General features: G+C 36.9%; 1 protein-coding gene across 3 annotated transcripts in view; it reads right to left on the bottom strand.

Annotated features, from left to right (window-relative positions):
• Positions 1–11,806: 11,806 nt before the first annotated feature.
• The window catches only part of LOC131433071 (hemicentin-2-like), a 124,173-nt gene continuing 112,227 nt past the window's right edge, over positions 11,807–23,752 (bottom strand). For 2 of the 3 annotated variants that reach the window (XM_058599828.1, XM_058599827.1), the window contains exons 4-7: positions 12,774–12,984; positions 12,481–12,586; positions 12,168–12,355; positions 11,807–12,082 (exon numbers count right to left, since the gene is read on the bottom strand). In XM_058599828.1, coding sequence (XP_058455811.1) covers positions 11,889–12,082; positions 12,168–12,355; positions 12,481–12,586; positions 12,774–12,984 — 699 coding nt within the window. In that variant the 3' untranslated portion in view covers positions 11,807–11,888. The remainder of the gene's footprint in view (positions 12,083–12,167; positions 12,356–12,480; positions 12,587–12,773; positions 12,985–23,752) is intronic. The other variant, XM_058599829.1, reaches the window with a different exon arrangement.

Below are 23,752 nucleotides of genomic sequence, written 5' to 3'. Positions count from 1 at the left end.
ATAATTATTTTTAAGGCACACTGCTTAAGCTCTAAGGTGCCAAGGACTACTTTTTACAATTGACAATATTAGAATAAATCTAAGTGGAAAATCCGAAAAATTATCAAAACTTCAACACATATTTAAAAAATGGAAAAATGTTTTCTAGACAAAATATGATAAAGTATTGTTAAAGTACAAACCTTTACGAAGAGATTTCATGTTTAAACATGTAAATAAATTGAGTTATCGCGAAGCAACACGATTTTTAAGACGAGATGTTGACCCTCTGTTTCTTAACCATTCATGGTTTCAGCATGACCATAGTGAAAATGAGTCACACGAAGAGTACTCAAGATATACTCATTGGAAAATAAATTGGATAAGGTACATGTTCTCCTATAAGTATTATTAAAGTTTGCTGCATTAATTGCATATTTCGTTTCGGCACAAGGTTTCCTAGGTAAAAAGAGGTAAAATTATGCATAAATTTTCCAGAAAAGAATAAACTTATGCATTAGCTTCTACAAAATTATGAAATTCTATATTTTCTACTATTATTCCAAACGAAAAAATAAAAAAATAACACGAAACAAGTTATGACTAGAAAACTAGTTTTAAGGGGGTTGCCATAATTCAGTAATTAAAACTAACTTTGAAAAGACCTAAAAAAAAAGTTCCACCGAGTTCCACTTAGATTTTTTTTATGATATTGGGCACATCTTTTCCTACAAATTTTGTAAAAATCAACTGCATAAAGTTGCATATTTCGCTTCGGTGCAAGGTTTTATCCTAGGTAAAAAAAAGGTAAAATGTTGCATAACTTTGCCAGGAAAGAGCAAACCTATGCACTATCTTCAACAAAAATATGCGATTTTATAAATTCTACAATTATTCCAAACAAAGTATGCATAACAAAATAGCTCGAAACAATTTATGAATAAAAAACTGATTTTAAGGGGGTTGCCATAAAAACGCTTTGTATATCCGAAACGGTGCGACCTAGATTTTTGGTATATTCGACAAAGTAAATTATTTTTACTAGTTCTAAAACTTTGTAGAAGAAAAAAAATTTCTATCTCTTCAGATAAAAAAGTTATGGTTACATTTTTTTGTCAAAGTAGGCCATGAACAATTAATGATATGATCAAATTACGCGGTATATATTTGTAAATAATTTCTTCAAAGCAACTATATGCATTAAAAGAACGGTTTGGCAGCTACTGATTTATGTCCACGTTTTTATTGATTCGAACCACTGTGCGAGGGTTCGAAAGCTATACAATACGATTCTTGCTGGAAATTTGAACTGCATAATCATGGACAACGAAACCTACGTGAAACTCGATTACAAATCCTGGCCGGGACCACAATATTATACGGTGCGAGAAGGGCAAGTGGTAAACCAGTCCGAGACATCGATTGAAGTCGGTAAGAAAGCTACGGTCTGGCAAGCAATTTTTAGCTGCGGTAAGATTTCGAAACCCTTCATCACCACTGCTTCAATGAACAGCGAAATATACATCAAGGAATGTTCACAAAAACGACTTCTACTCATGATTCGAAGCCACAAGGATCCTGTTGTCTTCTGGCTAGATCTTGCTTCTTGCCACTATTCGAAATCAACGGTAGAATGGTATACTACCAAAAATGTCACTTTCGTCCCAAAAGACATGAATCCACCAAATTTCCCACAACTTCGAGCAATTGAGGAATTTTGAGTATTAACGAAGGCACATCTTAGGAAACATGTCTCGGCACCCGAAACCTTTCAACAGCTCGAAAAAGATTGGAAAAAAGTGTCAAAACTTGTCGCCAAGAAGTCTGTACGGAACTTAATGAGGAACGTTCGCAAGAAGGTGCGCCAGCTAGTCTACAATGGCTAAGTATCAAATGCTGAGAATTATATTCTGTTGTTGTAGTATTATCAATATATCGAATAAAATTTGAATATCTAACACTTGTGAATTATTCACAGCGAAATCAAAGTGCGTCCATACTTTCTGGGACAGTCTTTACATCTCTACGTTTCATTCAATTCTAAGACTTTTGGCATCAAAATTTTTTTTCAATTTCGGAAATTTCATGTCCTTCCCCTCAACCCCTCCTTTTTTCAAGATCTACGAAAATTCCACTGAGTAGACTAAAAAGGGTTTTTTTTAGATTAGCATCATTCTTCTCATACAAATAGGCAACGCAAATGTCAAGCGCTTGGTTGCAAAAACGATGCCTACTATGTGATATAAACACTGAAGAATTTGTGAGCTACTCGATTCAATCTGAATCAATTGGTGTCAAAAATGAGCCCAAATTAGTGTCACAAATTATTTAATAAAAGGATAAAAAATGTTTTCATGAGACTGTTTTGAAGAAAGAGAAAGGCATTATCGCACCACTAGGTGGATTAGGAAGGTTTTTTTTAAATATTATCCAGGAGAATGTTCGCTAAAGATCTTTTCACGACTGGTTTTTGACATGTGAAATCAGTTTCAGTAAGAATCACGACTGCAAAAAAATCAGTGCTGAACTTTTCTGCAGTGAGTTCTCTGATCGATGATTACTTTGTCTGAAAATCATTTGTGAAAAATTACAGTCGCGACTTTCAAACTTTTGATTTTTTCCCAACACTAACCGTGTGATTCTCTTCTTTGAACGATTTCAAATATAGCAAATATCTTCTTCCAAATTTTCTGGGTATCAATCTGCACATGGCACCCTAGCTTCGGTTCGCTAATAACTTACTACAAAATAAGTGCAATAAATTCGCACCCTTTTCTGTTTTAGCCTCGCAAAAGTTCAAACGAATCAATAAAACAATAACTTTTCTGCCGCTTAACAGTACAGTGCTAAAAACACAGTGCTAAAAATGTTTAAGCTTCAGGGAGTGATTTATCTTTTTATTCAACATTTTACTTACGTGTTACTATTGTTGTTTTCACTTATCATTTACTTTAATTCTTCAAATGACAATCGGATGCAAGATCCAAACTCATCTGAGTCTTATAATTAGGGATATAAATAATTTCGTGCCGTTTTTTTTTGGCTATTGAGTTTTCTCAGGAACCGGTTCTTGAACTTCTAATTAGCAATTACATCACGCAAAATTAACGGATCTAAATTTTAAACACTCGTCACCGTATAATTCCGAAAACGAAAGGCGGTTGCGAAAAGTATCAGGAGTTTTGTTTGGAACTATAAGACCTATAATTTGAATCTAAGTTTGTGTAAGTTCGAGCTCCGTATTGCTGCTATCGAGTACTATTTCCGGTACCTTCACAACCGGAATCAAAGACCGGTATAACGAAGTCTGTTTGGACATCAAGTAACATAACCTGTAAATTGTTAGTTTTGTCTGTCTTGTACCAAATTTAGAAGATTTGTCATGTTTGTTCATGATGTTTTTATTTCTAAACTCCGGAACTGGTAATAAAATCCGATTTTATTCTCTTGGTCTTACAAGCCCCTAACTGGAAGTATTCTCAATGTCAGTACGATCGTTGCACCAGTCATGCAGTGCTTCTGTGCGCTTCGAACTGGCTGCTAAATGCTTTTCAGACCTTTCATTAGAACATCAGTCTGTGAAAATCGGTTGGCCTCTTTAAGAGAGAAGTGAATGAATTTTGATTTGAAATCTGTGAACGGCATTTCCGAAACTAGAATCCGGGAACCAATATAGATGAAATCAGTTCGATTTATTACCTTTGTATTAGTTTTGAGCCCAATTTAGAAGAATTTTTACATTTTTACCTTTTTTGCACCGTAATTCTTGAAAATGATTTGATAGTTTAAGCTATATAGTTTCGAAACCGAGAATCTGATCCTGATAAAAATTATTGTATGGGACCGGATTACCTCTAATTTGAATCTAAGTTTATGAAAATCGCCTTAAGCCTCTCTGAGAAGTCGACGTAAGCTCTCTGACACTTCCAGAACCGGAAAATGGAAACCGGCATAGCCAAAGTCAGTTCGATAAGCCATCAACGAACAAAGCCTACGAGTTGTATTAGACTTTAGCGCAACTCTGAAGAGTTTTTACACTTTTTTGCAGCGTCACTTTGAATGTTGGTTTGACAGATTGTACACCGACGAAACGCACTCATGCATTTCACATGCATGGTAGTTCAGTTGGCAAAACAGCTTCCTCGGTTAGAAAACGTTACTGGTTCGAGTCCTGTTTTCGCCAGTTCTATTGGTAAAAGTTAAATTCAGTTTACAGCGACTTTTTTCCTTAACTAGCCAAATATATCGATTAAACATCTTTTAATACTGGAACCGGAAGCTTGCTACAGATAAAATTTAAAACGTACTGAAAGTACCGTAAGACTTTTCATTCGAATTTATGTTTATGAAATCTCCGGTACTTCCGGACGTGGAAGCTTAGGAAACTGAAAAGAGATTATTTCGTCATTGGCTAGACAAATCTACAAACTAGAGAGATTAAAAATCGCAGCTCTTCACACAGCCATTGAAGACAAAAACTCTTGAAATAGACATTTTTAAACTAATTATTCTGTAACTTCGCATCTGCAAGTCATATCGTCATAATTTCAGAAATTTTGCAACTAAAGATCTTCTCATTTGAATCTAAATTTGTGAAAATTGGTCATCTCTGAGAAAAGCAAGTGCATACAAATTTTACTTTCACATATGTACACACAGTTTTCGCAGTTATTGCATAACCTTCTGTATGATGAAGACAAAAACCGACATATAGAAACTAAGAAGAAACGCTCTTCATGCTAAAGGACTTCGATTCACCGAACCGATCAGAAGCAGTGACGATGTACGATGCGAAGCCGGAATTCGAACTAAATAATGATGGACGAAGAAACCAACGAGAAATTCGATCAGAAATCAATTTACAACTCGATACCTATTAGAGCAGCAATACTACTGCAAGAAGTGCAAGTGTAGAACCAGTCGGAGACATCGATTCTAGTAAAAAAAATAGGTAAGAAAGTTATGGTCTGGCAAGCTATTTGTTGCTGCGGTAAGATTTCACAATCCTAAGATTTCTGAGGAAACATGCCGCGGAAGCCGAAACCATTGAACAGTTCGGAGACGGGTATAGCATGATGTGTTAATCGATGACTTTCATGTATTTCAGCAATGACACGTAGAATATTGGTTACCAAAGCGTTGCTGGTTTATTCACATAAACTAACGATTTCACAAAAAATAATCGAGTTTGAGTATGACAAGTAGCTCTATCCTGTTGAAACCACATTTTGTTCACATCCCTATCTTGAAAATTTTGGCAACAAAAAAGGAGGGTGGGTAATGTCAGAGACATAACTGGATGTCGTGAATGAGAAAACAACTGACATGTTCCTTAACACTTCCGAATATCAATTAGTTGATCAATTGTATGAATTATGCATGCATTCCCCTTTTCCACATTTTTCGCAAACACAAAGAAGAGTTCACTTGATCTCGATTACAGTGAATTTCACACAGCGAAAAGTGCACAAATCTAATCAAACTGTTCTAGATTTGCACTAAACTGAGGATATTCACCTTCGATTTGCGAGCAATAAATCCTAATAGTTCTTTAGAAAACTTTTTAGAGCCATTAGAACGGCTGATTTTGTGTGATGCTCTCCAGCGTTGCTTTTTCACCAATGCAAATGACTGGCAGCTGTGACGTAATCGCTCTTGTCGGAAGCGAAACTAGCTTGCAAACGACGCATAATACATCTGCTCGCAGTGGCGACCAATTCCAATCCAATTTTTGTTAAGAGGTTTCTTTTTACGTGATTTCGTTTGTGGCTTTTTCACTAATGGGTGGTCCTAACAGCTCTAAAAATAACCGCATACAGAATTTTAATGTCGATTATTTCATTTTGAATTTGCATTTCATTGAAAGATACTATTAGGATGCTGTACAAGATTCATTCCTGCCTTTCAGAAGGACCAAATTGTGGAACTTACTACGATATTAAGCACTGTTCGGAACATTTTTCTTGAACGATTTGTTGTACAGCAGCAGATATTTTGTTCTCTTCCTCAGGACGCGTTCTGATTGGCTGGTGTTAACATGGGTCAAATGAGACAAGTTTTTCAATAGTGTGCTATTGAAACACTTCAATGCTGTTGCTATACACGTTTAAGTTGGAAAAAAATCGATTCTATTGGTAGTTAGATTATATAAATCTTTTCACAGATCACTGAGCTATGAGCTTTCAAAATACGAGAAAGGCAAACGCACCTTATGAATTATCCTCTTTGATACTCGTTTATAACAAACATTTCATAAAAGTTTAATTTTGAATTATTTGAGGTTATGTCACACAACTGAATATTTTATTATAAAATTGTGATCATATTTCCGATGGCATGTAGCAAAAATTATGTTGATTCGTTAGATACAACAAGAGATATTCACGATCAAAAACTTATCACTCTCTCAGAGGGTAAATTTTGAAAAGCACCCCATAGTAAAGTGAGTCGTAAAAAAAATTCCACGATTTAGAAGCGTTATTCTGAAGTTAACTTATTCAAGACGATTTGCCAAACTATACGGAGTAGACACGTCACTTTACACTGTCAAAACAACTTTCAGACAACAGAGTAATCCCTATTGCAAAAACAAACATCCTAAAAAAACACTCTTTACTAAGTTATTTGAATTTCGACCTTCGGCTCATCAGTGCGTCAGCAGTGTAAGTCGTCTAAGATCACAGTATTTTGGTTACATGTTTCAAATTATTCGTTAATAAATCCAACTGTTAGAGATTGTTTTGGAAAATATGGGATTCTATTTTTGTCTGAATTGTGAAGTATATTTATGGGTCTAACACTTTTGAAAAATCATTTAGTTTATTTTTATATTTTCTTATAGTAAAACATTTGAAGAATTTTCTGTGAAATTTTCAAGCCTATTGGAACGAAACTCTGGAAGTTATTGACCTTTATTATCTCATTATACGAAGAAGAAAGAGCTCGGCGCACAGGCCCAAGATTTCTATTTCGTTCGACTTCAAAACTAGACAAAACAATTTTAAAATGTTTCGTTATAATAAATTATAAAAGAGAAAATTTGATTTTTTGAAAAAGTTAGATCCTACGGACTCCCTGTTTCCATTGATTTTATAGACAAAAACCTTTAAACGCGTTTTGCACAATTTTTTTTCAAATTTTGCACACACTTTCTACATATAAAAAACCAGACCCCAACTTTTTCCTTTTCGTTGTTTGTTACTTTGGGGAGGTTTACCAGCTACAAAATGGTGGATTTTGTTGTAAAAAATCATAATTTTTCATTTTGCACCACCACCAAAAATTTTAAAAAATAAAAAAAAATAAACGTTGGGGTCTAGAAAACCTACTCTACTCTACTCTAACCATGTTGCATTCATTTTTTCACTTCTGATTAGTCTGCGGTCAGATACAGTGGACACCGCAAATCATGATTTTCTAGAAGCGTCCTCAAAAATACCTCTTCACCGACTTATTTCTCAATATTTTTCCACGAAAAAATTACAAAATGTTGTTCGAATAATGCTTTTTAACATGCAAAACATTTGAATTTATTTTGTTGAACGATAATTCTGGAAAAAATTCGCAAAAATGTTTTTTTTTCATCGTTCACCCTAACCCAAACCCCCTCCCCCACTTCCACACAAAAATAAATTCAAAATGTTTGATCATTCACTAAACTGTTATAGTCAGTGTTCATGGCAATCGATGTAAATTCAAAAGCGTTTACTTTGATTTGCTTTCATTTGAAATTTTAAGAAGGCGAACTTCTTGAGTTTTTCGTCAAAAACTGGAATGAATTCGTAATTGTGGTTGATGTCTAATGCGTTTTTGTAGAAAAAAAAGAAAATTATATCTTTTAACCTAATTATGTTAGTTAACCGGGAAAATATTAATTATTTAAAAAAAAATATTCTTTTGAGCGGTTATGGGAATGAGCTAAAACGCTTTAAAATAAAATTAATTCCATTTAAGTCTTAGAACTGATACACCGATGAAGGTTGCAAATATTACACCGAAATACTAGTATCTGTGTCTGTTATTGTCTTGTGGAATTCGTGGCGGAAAAGTTCAGATTTTCTAGAGGAATTAATTTTATTTTAGAGCGAAAAATTATTTAGACTTTTTATTTCAATACAAAATATTCAAATTGATTTATGTTTCGGTATATTTACAAAAATCCTTGAGACTTATTAAGAAAAACACTTTTTTTGGATAAAACGCAATTATGCTCCTCAACATAGTCTCCTCCAAAAACAATTCAAACAGTCCAGCGTTTCTTTATACATTTCGAAAAAAAAACCCTGTGACTGTACATCTTATGAAATGTACATAAATCGAGCGTCGCAATACACGCAAATTTACGTGCAGGAACATGTAATAATGTGTAATTGTAAAATTCCATGACGTGAAGTTCATTGAAATGGAAAAAAAAGCGGATGGGTAATGTCATAGACATAACTGGAGAACGTGAATACGATTAAATATTGTAATAAATTGTGTGGATTTTGCATTTTTCATTGCTTCGCTTCCATAATTGCAACAATACATGAATACTAAGAAAAAACCTTCTTAATCCACCTAGTGGTATGATAATGCCGTTCTTTTTTTTTCAAAATAGTCTCATGATTTTTTTAATCTTTTTATAAAATAATTTCTGACACTAATTTGGGCTTTTGGTCGATTTAAAAACAAAACATTTTTTTTAGATGAGACTAAATCTCGACGTTTCATACAATTCTAAGACGTTTGACATAAAAAAATTTCAATTTCGGAAATCTCATGGTAATTTTTCAAGATCGAAAATTTTCAAACCTTAACCGCCGGGTAGCACCCCTTACCTATGTCCGATTTAGCTCCAATTTTGCAATTTTTCCGAGGTGCTTAAACTTTTGAACAATAGCGCTTAACGAAATTAGAAGTGATCCCAAAATATTGGCACCCTTATATACATTAGAGCGATGAAAAACAACGTGTTTTGTCGGTTACGTCACTTATACTATTATATCTCCGAAACCAGAAGTCGCAAGTCGCAGCCATTTGATCTTTGAACTTGATCAATGGCCAAATAGTAGCTTTTAAACGAGTCCAAGTTTGTTAAAATCGGTTCAGCCAGCGAGAGCGTTAAAAGTATCTTCGAAAAGCACACACACACACACACACACACACACACACACACACACACACACACACACACACACACACACACACACACACACACACACACACACACACACACACACACACACACACACACACACACACACACACACACACACACACACACACACACACACACACACACACACACACACACACACACACACACACACACACACACACACACACACACACACACACACACACACACACACACACACACACACACACACACACACACACACACACACACACACACACACACACACACACACACACACACACACACACACACACACACACACACACACACACACACAGACAGACATTTTCCGATTTCGTCGAACTGAGTCGAATGGTATATAACACTCTGGGTCTCCGAGGCTCCGTTCGAAAGTCGGTTTTTCCAGAAATTCTAATACCTTTCTTTAGAGAAAAGCAAAACGACTTATTGATGACAAACATATTCTACCAAACAATCAAATGACATGGAGCAAATACAGTTTTTTTGTAGGTTTAGATAATCAAGTAGAGATAAATTTCGCATTACCGTTTGGAAATATTCCAATGGTGCAAAAATTCGTGGAATTTATCCAAAGTTTACAACTGTTGGCATAATTTATTTATCTATATCAGGAATAAAAATCTGGATCAGGATTGAATTTAGGTACTGGATCCAAGAACAGAATTCGAAATCTAAGACATGCTCAGAGTTCAGTTGAAAAATTTAGGCTCGGAATAGAAATCGAGAAAACAGGTCATAAATTTAGTTTTACAATTATGGAACTGAACTTATTTTCAGAATCCAGGTTCCGAGTTTAATTCTAGAGCTGAATAACTTGAATTCTGACCGGTCATAAAAGAAATGAATTTCGTTTCAAAATCTAGCTCCTGAATCCATGTTCTGAATTTTGCTAAACGATATAATAAAGAACGATATGTTCTGAATTTAGTTCGAGCACGTAGATTCTGAATTCTAGAAATGAATTTAGGAATTAAATTCTGAAACTGAATTCGTCAGCTGAATTCTGATTCAGAAGTCAGATCTAAGACTCAAGGTCGGAGATTAGATCTATCATTTCGTTCCAGGGGTAGGGTCCAGATCTAAACTTTATATCCTGAATTTTGTTAATGAATTCTGAAGTTGGAATCCTAAATCAGAATTCTGGATTCGCGTCCCGAACATTAATTTAAGGGACTAAATTCAGTTGAGATACTAGTTAAGAGACCAGTTCCTGAATCCAGAGTTAGAATTCGGTTCCAGAGTCATAGTTTTGACATCTGAACTTGTAACATAGATCGAGACTGATACGTGGCGACCATTTCAAAACCATCGTTGCGGGTACGAAAAAGGCAAGCAAGGGTGATGAGTTTTCCCTCATTGCGCTCAAAAGATTGAGAAAGCGTATATTTTTAGTTATTTATTATTATTTCAAACTGTTGAAAATTTTATCATAAATTGCTGATCATAGTACTGACAACATGCAGAACGAATTATGCTACTGCGCTTATTACAGCTCGATATATTCACGATTAAATTCTACCCATTTTTTCACAGGGAGAGTTTTGAAAAGGCACCCCATAGTAAAGTTCACGTCAAAGTTCTGATAGTGACCGCCGCGACTTGAACCGGGAATCATTGAATCACAACGTTCATCCATTAATCGACTGAGCCACTGAAACATACATCTGCTTGGCTGGTGAGTGGTGCATATAAATTCATGCAGTCGCACTTGCCAGTCGAATGGAAATTTGACAAATTTGGTTGAAATTTGACAAATTTGGTTGAAATTTGACAAATTAGGTAAAATTCAATTTTTTTAGTGTGAAACACTTCAATACTTTTCTTGTAGAACGACTTATCTTTTGCTTCGAAGTAAGCTTCTCTTTCAACAAGAACTCTCTCGTTAAAGTGGAATCTTCCTTTTTGGAACAAATGTCTCTTAAAGGCTTGCAAACAGGTAGTAATCGCAGGGGGCCATATCCGGTGAATATGATGAGTTAGGCAGCAGCTCGTAGGCCAATTCATGATATTTTCGACACACTTGTCCTTCTCGTTTTTCATACATAATGATCGAACGTGGCACCCAGTTTGACGACAGTAAAATAATGTAAACATAGCCGATTGATATTTTCAAGAAGTCATCTATCTCACGAAATTTTGGTTTGATTACCTTTTTTCACGGATTCGAGTGCAATTATCTCATCTGGGCGGCTGAAGCGTTCCGAATCAAGGTCAGTAACATTTTCATAACACCAACAAGGAATACTAATAAAGAGGATTCTAGTTACTTGAAAGGAATTTCAAAAATACTCAAACTAAATTCCTACTCCGCGAAAAGTTCCTGTGCAATGTTCATGTCATTGAAAAAATTGGTTACATCTGATTGAGTTAATTTAATATTTATCTATATTTAAATAATACAGATTAAGAACTATGTAAAATGAAATCAGTTTTCAGTAAAAAAAAATATTGTGAATCTTGCAATGGGCATCGAATCCAGATATATAAAAAAATATTATACTTGTGACAATTGGGTTGCATCTTGGCTGATTTACGAAACAAAACATTTAGCATTGGTCGAATCCTTCACGTTGCCTAGCAGTACCAAAAAAACCACTTACCTTCAGATCCATTTGAAAATTCAAACAACTGGAAAGTCTGGGTTTGAAAATCAATACAGTGAACTCAATTTTTAAAACATGAATTTATTCATCTTAAAATTTACATCATCATTCATCTACGGAAACGGTATTGATTATGTACAAGATCACCTGCCGAACCGGACCGATCCCGTCTCACTAACCACTGCTATTCCCACGGGGCCATGTAATCGCTCCAGAGCATACCCATAGACAGCAAGTACTGCAATCATTCCACCAACCACCAGCGAAAGTGGCTTCGAGCCGGATCCTAACCGCAATGCCATCTGTCCGCTTGTTTGCATGGCCGCAGGATGTTCACCTGTCGAAAGCGTGAATAGACGGAAAGGAGAGAAAGGGGAAATCCTGAATAATGGCCAAACGGGGGGAGAGGTGTGAAAGCTTACCATGCAGCACGTAGACCTGGACACTAGCTGGGATGGCGCCTGCCGGAACGCACGTGTAATTGCCGGAATCACTCACAGTGGCTTTGGTCAGCAACAACCGGCTGCTAGTGCCGGCGTCGGTTTTCTCCGTTTCCAGGCTGATGCCACCGCGGGCCGAGTCGAAGTTTACGATGGATGTGCCGTGATACCTGTGGGCGTGGGTTTTTAAAATTTTATTATTAGTATTATGATTATCTGCATTATCCGTGCCGCCAACATCCTGGCAACGTGACAACGCGACAGCCGGGGGTTCCCCCTAGGCAGCAGCACTTACCAAGTTATTGACGATGCGTGGAAATTGACCACGCAGGACAGCGAAATGGTGCTACCCTTCCGTACGTGGGCCTCCTGGGAGCCGAGAATTTTTGCACGGGCGGCTGCTTACGATGGGAAAGTGAGGAGAAAAAAATTCAACATTCAATTTAATTATTACGTGTTCGATGAAATTTTTATTGAGAGAGGAAACTGGTTTCCGGTCAATGACAAATGCATTAGTATAACTTTTATTCGTTTTTTCTTATCAGGATCAGTCGGTCAGTCAGTCAGTTAGTCAGTAACTTAACATACCTGTTACGTGAAGGAAAACTGCCAGGTTGATCTTCGGCTCGGTGTTGACTTGACACTCGTAGATGCCACTGTCCCGCGGTTGGGCGTATGAAATCTTCAAGTCCCAATCATCGCCGTCCGGTGGGTGATGAACGGTAAATCTCTGGTCTCCGGTATAAGTGTGAGTGCTGGACGTTAGAATGTGCAGATCCCGTTTACGCATCCAGGAGACCTTGAAACAAAAAAGAGTAAACATTAATTGTGAGTATTTTTTTTTTTTTTTTTGATGTCGTAAAGTCCTTGGTCGCATGCTCAGGAAAATTCCGCACTGAGAGGGCCACAAAAGAAGATTGAAATAAATAAATTCAATTGGACCGTTTCCGGCGCGTTCTTTTTACGACTGCCATAATCTCAGTTAGTACATATAAACCATCAAAAAGTGTGTCTGAACAAAGTGAACACAGCGAAACGGCAAATCGTCTAGCCTTCCGCTAGCAGTTTCTGCTCGATATCGTCGCTGCTCTTCATGGAAAACACTTACGAGCGATGTGACGTGTGACAAAGTGCGTGATTTTTAATTCGTCCCGTCGCTTGACTTTCATTCGCCGCGCTTCCTTGAGTCTGCTAGTGGCGGAAACGCCAAACGAATTCACACGCATCTAATGGATGGGGTGATGAAATTTTCAACTTTCACCGGTCCATCATCAGTGTGACAGCCTCTCCAGGGGCGTAGGTTGACCGTATTTCTGAGAGGAGATAGGAGCAACTTCATTGAAGACTATCCATTTTTTATTAATTTGCAGCTTCCGAAGAAGTGAACTTTTCCACCACTATTAACAAAAATTTATTCGATTTCTATACAACTGTTTTTATGGAAGTATTAATGTTACTGATATTGTTAATTTTATATTAACCGTTCTTCTGTTAATATTCTTGACTAACTAAAATAAGCTCTCTGCTTATTTTAGTCAGTCAATAATGTTAAAGAGGTATGAAACGAAGCGATTTTCCTTTGATTTTGTTTTCAAAATATTTCGAAAACAGCTGCTCGCTTCGTCTTCATGTCAAAGAATAATTTATTGAAAATTGATATGAGGATGAGGATTACAAAAATAATAAAATTGGCGTTGGAGAACCCAAGTTAATTTTAATAAAGCACGTATTCTCATGAAATATCCATTTTCTCGATTTAGTTGCTCATACATCTCGAAAATGACTGCATTTAGAAAGTAGCTTCCTATGAGCTTTTCATTGAACGTAGCTTGGAACATCGATTTTCGAAAATTATAAAAAAGTTTTTCCTCGGGAAACTTTTTTATTCAACATCTCTCTAACATTCTAACGAATGTCTTATTCGTTAGTTTCTTTGTAACGTGACGTTTTTTGCAATATAAAATTTAAAAAAAATCGTAAGGCAAAATAACTGAGAATTTTGAAAAATAAACTTTATTTTCGATATCACGAAACAACGGAAGGTTTTTTTTTTCAGTGTATATCTTTTTAAGAAAGCTCATTTGATTACCTACAACTTTTTCCTAAACATATTAGCTATAGATTTCTAGTTATAATTGTTTGAAAATAATGTGGCTAAAAACACAAACGCCCTTTTCAAAAATTAGTCTTGAGTGAACAAAATCACTGGACCAGTGAAAAATACTTCATTTGCTATACCGAAAATACATGCAAATCGGTTGTGCCAGAATTTTGCCATTTCTGGACGATTTGGCATAAAATTGCTTTCATGTCTCAGCAGCCTCCTTGCCATTTAACGGTAGTAATTCGTAATTAAATGAACGTCGGGAACTATTACTGTTTTTTTTTTGGAAACTGAAATCCGTGAAATTAAGGAGTGTAGAAGTAGTTAGCAACATTGATTATTTAAAAAAAGCAAAAAAAAACATATTTTGACATCAGTTTTCGATATATTGTAGAAAAATTTCACTTTTTATGCATTTCACTGATTATATTGAAGAAAATCTTGGTTTCTGTGAAACGCTCGCACTTTGAACTTGACATTCTTCATTAAATTCTGCACAGTTACTTTTGTGACTTTCCTGGAGGCAGCTGTCCAGTTTTTTTTAACTCCTGCATGTTTTGGGACACTGTACCTTCCTTCCGAAAGTGCCGCTTGACAATTGCCCAATACCTTTCAATTGGCCAAAGATCCGGGTAGTTCGGTGGGTTGATGTCCTTTTTCACGAATTGTACATTATTTTTTGACAATCACTGTAGAACGGAGTTGTCGTAGTGGACTGAAGCCAAAACCGGCCAGGAGAGAGGAGGAGCCTTATGCTTTCTGTACAGTGGCAGCATTCTCTTCTTCAAACATTCTTCCTCGTACACCTTGGCGTTATTTGTGCCATTCGTGAAGAAAATCGACGACCTCTAACCACAGGTACAAATTGCTTGCCAGACCAACACCTTCTGCCCAAACTTTTCCATCGCCTCCGTGGTGTCAGCGTCGTCAATTCGACTCATCATTGAAACGATAAACCGTACCGAAACCAATCGATTGCGCAGCTATTATTGACCTGTAAACAAACATGCCACCGCAAAACACGCTGCAAAAAATTAAGCAATTTCAGAGTAATAACTGTTTGAATGTTGCTTACTACTTATCGATACACTCCTTACAAGCAAGAACAAGAATTTTTCATTTTTGAAATTAAAAAATTATAGTTATAAAAGGATCGTCTTGATGCCAATTCAGTTGTCAATAAAACTCGACCACCCTCTATTCGAAAAAAAAACACTACGTTTGCTAGGGGGACATCCACTTTTTCAACAGAATGTAATATTGTTCTAAATCGTGATATTATTATTTAATTTATTATATTTACACAGATATCTACCTTTTGGCAATAGTCGGTATGAAAAATGTTTTTTCGGTGGTAGAGTTCCCAGCGACGTGTAACTAAAGACGTAAATTGCTATACGCAGAAAATATTTCATCCGAAATGTTTTTAAGATTTAAATTTAAGAAACTAATTTTGGTTGGTGATTTGAACTTGAAGTTTGATTGCCCAAAGTCAAAGGCAAAAATTAAAGTAAAATTCTTCATTTTAAGTTTACTTTTACCAGATAGAGTGAGAAGTGTTCTTCTTGCGAATGAAAAATTTCAGTTTGTAAACGTAAAACGGAAAATGTTTTTATCAGTGTACTTTTTAGATTCTTTTTTCTAACTGTTTGATTTTGTATTTTTCCGGGAGGTTTGCAATAAATTCCTTTTCGGCGTCGAAAATCTCCTTCGGTGAGTTGAGTTTTTTGTTGGTGAACCATAACTTAAGCTTTGGAAACAGATAATTGTCCGAGGGAGCCAAATCGGGTGAACGAGAACGATGATGAAGCAATTGAAGTCTTATACTATTGATATTGAGTCACGCAAAGCTCTTGTGTGCTGGAGCATTATCTTATAAAAATAACATGTTTTGACGTAAATACGTTTTATTTTAGTAAGGGACCTTTTCAAAATTCACACTGCGAAAGAATGGTACAAATTAATCTTGATTGCATCGAGTTACACTAAACGTAACAACATTCTCCATGACATCAGAAATATGATTAGCAATCTTTGATTAAATTTTCGACAGTGTGAGATAACAACAAATGACTTAAAAATGAAGCGTTTCCAAACTTTTGGACATTTGTCCGCTTTATAGTATTTTTTTGCAGTAAGTCGAGCTGTTTTTGGTGTTTTCCTTTCCTTTTGACTCTTGTGAACCACTCATTTTGCACACCAAAAAAAAATTTTTTCTTGTGACTAATACCTCAAACGATGTAATTCATAAATTGATTTGTCAAATGACTGGAAATTTATTGTTAGATTAGCATGAATTTCACTGGTTTCGACTGTAACTTGCATTCTGCTAACAAGTGCGACTGTATGCATCCAAAAGCAGTTTTTACCAGCCAAGAAGATGTTTGCTTCAGTCGATTAACAGACGTACTATGTTATCCAATGATTCTTGGTTCTAGTCGCGGCGGTCGCCATCAGGATTCATTTTTTTTTATTTCAGTAAATTTCATGTCATGGAATTTAGGACACAATATTGAATGTTCTTCTACGTGAATTTGTGTGAACTGTGACGCTTCCTTAATGTTCGTGTAATAAGATGTAAAATCTCAAAGTACCAACTTACTTGGCAGTGGAGTTTTGGTCACCTCTTGTTTCACCGTTTGCCTTTCACAAAGTTTACCAAAGAACGAAAATCGTTTTTCTTTTTCAAAAATCGACTGTCAAATCGAAATAAATTGCCAGATCGGAATTCAACACTGAAAACGTTGGCGTTCGCAAATGATAGTCAGGTAAAATTAAATTTCAATCGAATATTATTAGATAAAAATTAAATTTTTCATTTGTCTTTTTCGGTTATTCTGAAATTAAATTTCTTGAATTCATCGTCAATTGAATGATCGTACCTAGTCATTTGAAGTTGTGCTTGCTCAGTTTCAAGTGCCAAGTAATCCACTTGTTTCATTCAGAACGTGTAACAAAAATGTAGTTATTACCAAAATCCAACGAACAACCCAGGATATTTACCGACGGACGATGAAACTATTGTGAAGATGGGCAAAAGATTTATGATGTATCGGGGTAGGGATGGAACTCGGAAAGCAAAATAACTTTACCTAGGGTATCGGGATCCCGAAATTTTGGGAATCGATAAAAGGTATCAAAAAGCAATAAAGTATCGAATACCTGTAGGTATCATTTGATACTTGCACAGCAATCATTTCAAAATAAAATAAATGAATGAATTCAAGACTTTTCGTCCATGTCAAAGATTATTCGCACGCCACTTTGTGTTGGAGCCATGATGATTTCACATTTCACATATTTTCTCGAAAATTTTCCTGTCATAACCTTTATGTCGATACATGAATACTACACTAAAAGCCAATTCCTATTGCCATTACGACGGTATCGAGGACGGACTGAACGGAAGCACCAAGCTCGCGCATGTATTGGTATGACGTGGAGTAGTCGTCGTTGAAATTCATTCTCGACAATCTCGCGTCGTCCCACAGGCGCACTGAAAGAGAGTGCAACGAGTGTGAAAAATTGAAATGATTGAATCCTCATTGAGTGTGGCCTTTATGTGCGTGTTTTCTCTCATTGCACTCTCATCCAGTGCACCTGTGGGACGAAGCGCGATTGTCAAGAACGAATTTCAACGACGGCTATTCCACGTCATACCAATACATGCGCGAGCCTGGCGCTTCATCGAAGTCGAAGAAAAAAAAGAGATGTGGGTTATGTCAGAAACATAACCGGATGGCATGAATACGAATAAAATTGATTCTGGACCTAAACTCTGAAACTCAATTTTGATGCTAGACTCTGGAACTGAATTCTGAAACTAAGTCCAAGAATTGAATTCTGAATCTAGATTGTTGTACTGATCACTGAAGCTGAGATCTGTAACTGAATTCGAGACCAGGATTCTCCGATAGTCCGATCCAGGATTCAATTTTCAAAATCCAGATATAATACAGATCCGGATTATAGTTCAGAAATCTTCAGAATCTAGTCTCTGAATTCAGTTACACTTCTAAAATTGTAAAAGTGAGTTTTGGATCCTAATTCTAGACCAGCATTCTCTAACTGAAACCTTATTCTCTAACTGAAACCTTGTTCTGGAAAGCATTTTAGAAAAGAATTCTGGAAATAAATCTGAGTTTATATCTGAATTTGATCCAGATTTTCGGGCTGCAGTTCCAGAACTTGAGGTTCAGAACTCGATTTCCGAATTCTGAACTTGAATTATAACTCTGAATTCTGCATAGGAGTTTTGCAATTGTATTCTGGCCCGAACGTCAATTTCAAATCCAGAATTCTATTTCAAAATTCATATTCAAGTCCAAAAATTTCTTTTCCAAATTTCAGCTCCAGGGTCTCGGTCTAGAACCATTATCCTGATCTATGTTCCAGATTTCGTGTCCATAAACCAGGCTTAGAATAAAATTCTTTAATTTGGTCCAAGTTCCAGAATTCTGGATTACAATTCTGGCCCTGGATTCCGGACGAGGAACTGAATATTAGATCTGGATTATGAAAATGGAAAATAAAATCTGGTCTTGTATTTTGAAACCAAACTTCAGAACTGAACTGTAGAATTGGATTCTTGACCTGGATTCCGATCTGAACTGAATGAAACAACTACGCAGGCTAGAATAAAAGAAGCATCAAATTTCTACCTTTTACACTTACCAAATATGAAATTTTAATATCGAGTTATTTGAGGTGGATCAGGGTCATGTCACCGAAAGCCATTTCGCCGAAAGCCGTTTTGCCGAAAGTAATTTCGCCGAAAGGGTCATTTCGCCGAATGTCATTTTGCCGAAAGCCTTTTCGCCGAAAGGGCAATTTCGCCGATTCCTGCAATTGTCTTAAAATCGTAATGAGAATCGTTTTAAAATAAAGACAAATTAAAGATGATAACGTTAACGCCGGTTTTGTTGACCTACAATTGTACTTCTTGAATAAAGATTGATTCATGAACCTCAGAACGGAGTTCCCAAAGAAACTTGTTGACTATTACCCACTAATCATCAAAGCAATTCCATAGGTATCTACCAAGCAAATGTATGTGGTATTTTCCGTTTACTACATAAAAAAAATCTGATGCGGCTTCGCCACATCGATTTGATTCGTGTGCTGTCCGACCTCGCTACCGCTCGTTCGGACCTAACTAAAGCAAAGAAACCTAGCTTTGAGTAGACCGGGCCAACGAGGCGGTTACAGGTTTGTTTGCAAGAGGCCGCCGCTTCCGACGGCGGGTCGGCGAAATGACCCTTTCGGTGAAATGACTCTTTCGGCGAAACGACTTTCGGCGAAATGGCATTCGGCGAAATAGCTTTCGGCGAAATGACCCGCTCCCATTTGTGGTTATATTAATGAAAATTTTATCACAAATTGCTGATCATATCTCCGATAACGTGTAAAAAAATTATGATGATACGTTGAATAAAACAGGAAACATTCACTATAAAAACCACGTGATGGGTTAGTCGATGTCTTTTACTCAGCCCACCTGGGTTCGATTCTCAACCCCGCACATAGGGTTAGAAAGCCTCTATAATTGAAACAAAAAAAAATATTCCGTAGCAATGGGAATTGACTTCTGTTGCGACACTGTAAGTTAAGTATCGAGACCTAAATTATCGATACTAACAGTATCGCTCTGATGTAATGTCGATACCAAAAATACCCGATTCTCGAAAGAAAGTATCGATACTTTCTTTCGAGAATCGGGCATCCTTAGGGATATATCCCCAATAAAAACATTAATTTGAATTTGGAGATCAATTAGATGGAAAATTTCGGATTTGGCAAGCAATTCACAGCTTCGCCAAGAAAAACTCAAGTCCACTGTGTTAATCTACTAGTGACTGAAAAGCCGACCATTACAAATAAGCCTATGAACTCAAAGCTCAACAAGATGAAATTCTTGAGAAAACGCATTGCATAATTCTTCAAACGATGCAAAAGTCCAAATGCAAATTTCTGCTGAATTTGGTCAGGTCAGGTCAGCTGACAAACAGTGTCTCAAAGAAAATGCGCAAATCACGAACTGGAAAAACCTTCTCCTGATAACGTTTCTTGCATTGGAGATGTGAGAAACCATACTATCAGATGCAACCAACTCAGATAAAGACTGTCCCAGAAAGTATGGACGCACGTTGATTTCGCTGTAAATAATTCACAAGTGTTAGATATTCATTTGCTACTTAGCCATTGTAGACTAGCTGGCGCACCTTCTTGCGAACGTTCCTCATTAAATTCCGTACAGACTTCTTGGCGACAAGTTTTGACACTTTTTTCCAATCTTTTTCAAACTGTTGGATGTTTTCGGTTGCCGAGACATGTTTCCTAAGATGTGCCTTCGTTAATGCCCAAAATTTCTCAATTGGTCGGAGTTGTGGTCAATTTGGTGGATTCATGTCTTTTGGGACGAAAGTGACATTATTGGTAGTATACCATTCTACCGTTGATTTCGAGTAGTGGCAAGAAGCAAGATCTGACCAGAAGACAACAGGATCCTTGTGGCTTCGAATCATGGGTAGAAGTCGTTTTTGTGAACATTCCTTGATGTATATTTCGCTGTTCATTGAAGCAGTGGTGATGAAGGGTTTCGAAATCTTACCGCAGCTACAAATTGCTTGCCTGACCATAGCTTTCTTACCAAATTTTTCGACTTCAATCGATGTCTCGGACTGGTTTAAGACTTGCCCTTCTCGCACCGAATAATATTGGGGTCCCGGCAAGGATTTGTAATCGAGTTTCATGTAGGTTTCGTCGTCCATGATTGTGCAGTTCAAATTTCCAGCAAGAATCGTATTGTAGCTTTCGAACCCTCGGCCTCATCGATGCTTCTTGTTTCGGACTACGTTTTGGTTGTTTCTGCTTCTTATAGGTTTGAAAATTCAAACGTTCTTTAGCACGAAGAATATTTGACTTCGAAGTGCCCACTTTTTTTTGGCCACATCCCGAACTGAAACCTCCTTCTTTTGCTCGAACGCCTTCAGTATACGTTTATCCAACTGAGGGTTAGCAGGACCTTTTTTTCGACCCGTTTTCGGTTTATCCTCACCGAACATCCTGATTGCATTTCGCACGGCTTTTTCACTTATTCCTTCCATTTTTGCTATCTTACTCAGTGACAGTCCGCGTTCTGTGCACCATTTGTACACAATTTTTCGACGTTGTTCTGCTGAAAGTCCACGCATTTCGAAGCAAACAAATGAAAACGAATAAACAACTGCACAAGTGGTTAGAGAAGAGTGTAAACAACAGGACGCAGCCATAAAAATTGACAGATTCTGAATCATTGCGAAATGGCAGCGGTTTTTGGTTGCGTCCATACTTTCTGGGACAGTCTTAATCCAAAACGCTACCAAAACGCCAATTCAAAAATTGTATTTCTTCTGTTGCGTGACCTCATATTGCAAGCTACACTTACAATTTAACAGTTGTTATAAAATCTGATAGAACTTATAATTCTATCTTAATTACACTATCTCCGAGAAAACGAGAGAGCGGTAATTTCTATCCGACCTTCTTTTGATCTCAAATGGTACTTCAAACCGAATTCTTTTGTGCATAACAAAATCTTCCACAGAAAACAGTATTATTTCGAACTCTTCGAATGAACCCCTAACCACACAACCGTTTCAACCAGCATCGTGCTGTCGCACTTCTCATGCTGCCAGTTCAACGTTTTTTTTTTCATGGAACTAAAATGATAAAAGCACCAAGCGTAAAGTGTCCTTGCCATCTTCCGGAGTCAAGACGCTCTCCAGAGGAGGTTTTTTCTGGGCCTTCAAGCGAAATCGTTGCCATGTTGTGTCACAAGCCTATCAGCTTAATTGGCTTATTATGAGCCGAGCGATGAAATATGATGAAATTTTTTCCTACTCCAGGCTCTGTTCGTTACGCGAGCGGACGCTGCGTACCGAAGTTTGGCTCCCAGTCAGGCTCGGTTGGGTTCAACGTCCGCGCACAGTTCGAACAGCCAACGGTAATTGATCGTGAATCAAGTTGATAGACGTTACGTGAGATTTTGACATTTTTCACCTTTCGCAAAGTTCCGTAGCGATGATAATATTGTGTTATGTTCTGCTGCTTCTGCTGCTGCTGCTGCTGCTACTGTTGCTGGTTCATCATCAAACAGATACAAGAAAGGACTGGAAAATACTCCTTCATCAAGTAGAACTAATTAATTAGTGTGCAAATTATAGCCGTTCTGATTTAACCTTCTCCGAAAAACCACCATCTTGCACCGGGACCGTGTTTGTTCTTGTCAAACGATGTCGCTTCCCAGTGACAGACAGACGGGCGCGGATGGCGAAATATGTTGCTCGCTGTTCGGGTAATTCAATTTAGCCTACCGACAGATATTCGCTCTTTCATTCGAGTCAGCATCTGCGGACAGGTTTGGGTAGGTTGTTAATTTTAGCGCCTGTAAAAATTTTTCACATTTGCAAGAAGATAGATAGATTGGATGCCGGGGCGAATTTAACAGAATTTACTAGATTTTAGCTGACGAGGGGGCGAGCCGTTTTCAAGGGAAAGTGCATTAAACTTTACGTCAGATATGCGATAGTGGAAACAAAGTGCTATTTTCTTGCTATTGCGTTTGAAGTTAAGAGTGTTTTTTTTCATGATTTACATAATTTCTCATTTGCGTCACCCGATATCGTTGATCAAGCAGTTCAATTCGATAAACCAATTTTTTTCTCGGAGGGCGGTTGTCTAACTACATCAGAAAACATACATTAAAGCAAATTTTCAATAATCAAATCAGCAACATTGTTTCAGCAGATTAAATCAATAATGCGATAATGCAAATACCAGTTAGCTTCCACTGGCCCAATAAATCTGCTCGATAGAGAGTACCACGAATTTCAGTGGTTTACATCAAAAGAGTACTGCTAGCGGTTTGAAAATGAAACAGCAAATAGCATAAATAAACAGCGGGGTTAAGGAGGGTCCAAAGCAGTCATGTTTGCATGAATCGATGAAACCAACCTGGATAATTATTCGGAATAAAAGAAAAACTATTTCGTTCGGTGACACGGATGATAAACAACAATCGGAGTGGTCTCATAATTAGTGATTCAAACTGTGGTTTAAGCTAAATTGAATTAGCAATGAATTAAAACGCATTGAATGATTTCTCTTGTGCAGCGGTGTGCAAACTTTCTGTGGACATATTCAGTTTAAAAATCTAAATTGAAAAGTGATCACCATCAACGATTTTTCAATCAGTAAAATCATATATCAAATTCGTTAGCATTATTATGTTTTCCAATGGAAATATTTCAATCGGAAAAATCAACACTAACGGTCCAAATACCGTTCAGTTTATTCGGGGAAAAGGGGTGCAGAGAAAATGAAAATTAGCCCAAATGTCGCATGCAATTTCGGGATCGACCGGAAATTATTTTTTCTTTCAGTATTTTCAATCATTTTAAAGTAAAGTAAAAACCGAATATTT

The sequence above is a fragment of the Malaya genurostris genome, chromosome 2, assembly GCF_030247185.1.
Source record: "Malaya genurostris strain Urasoe2022 chromosome 2, Malgen_1.1, whole genome shotgun sequence".
In the NCBI taxonomy this organism is placed as follows: Eukaryota; Metazoa; Arthropoda; class Insecta; order Diptera; family Culicidae; genus Malaya; species Malaya genurostris.
The sequence above is the reverse complement of the archived record's forward strand: the minus strand, read 5'-3'. Positions and strand labels throughout refer to the sequence as shown.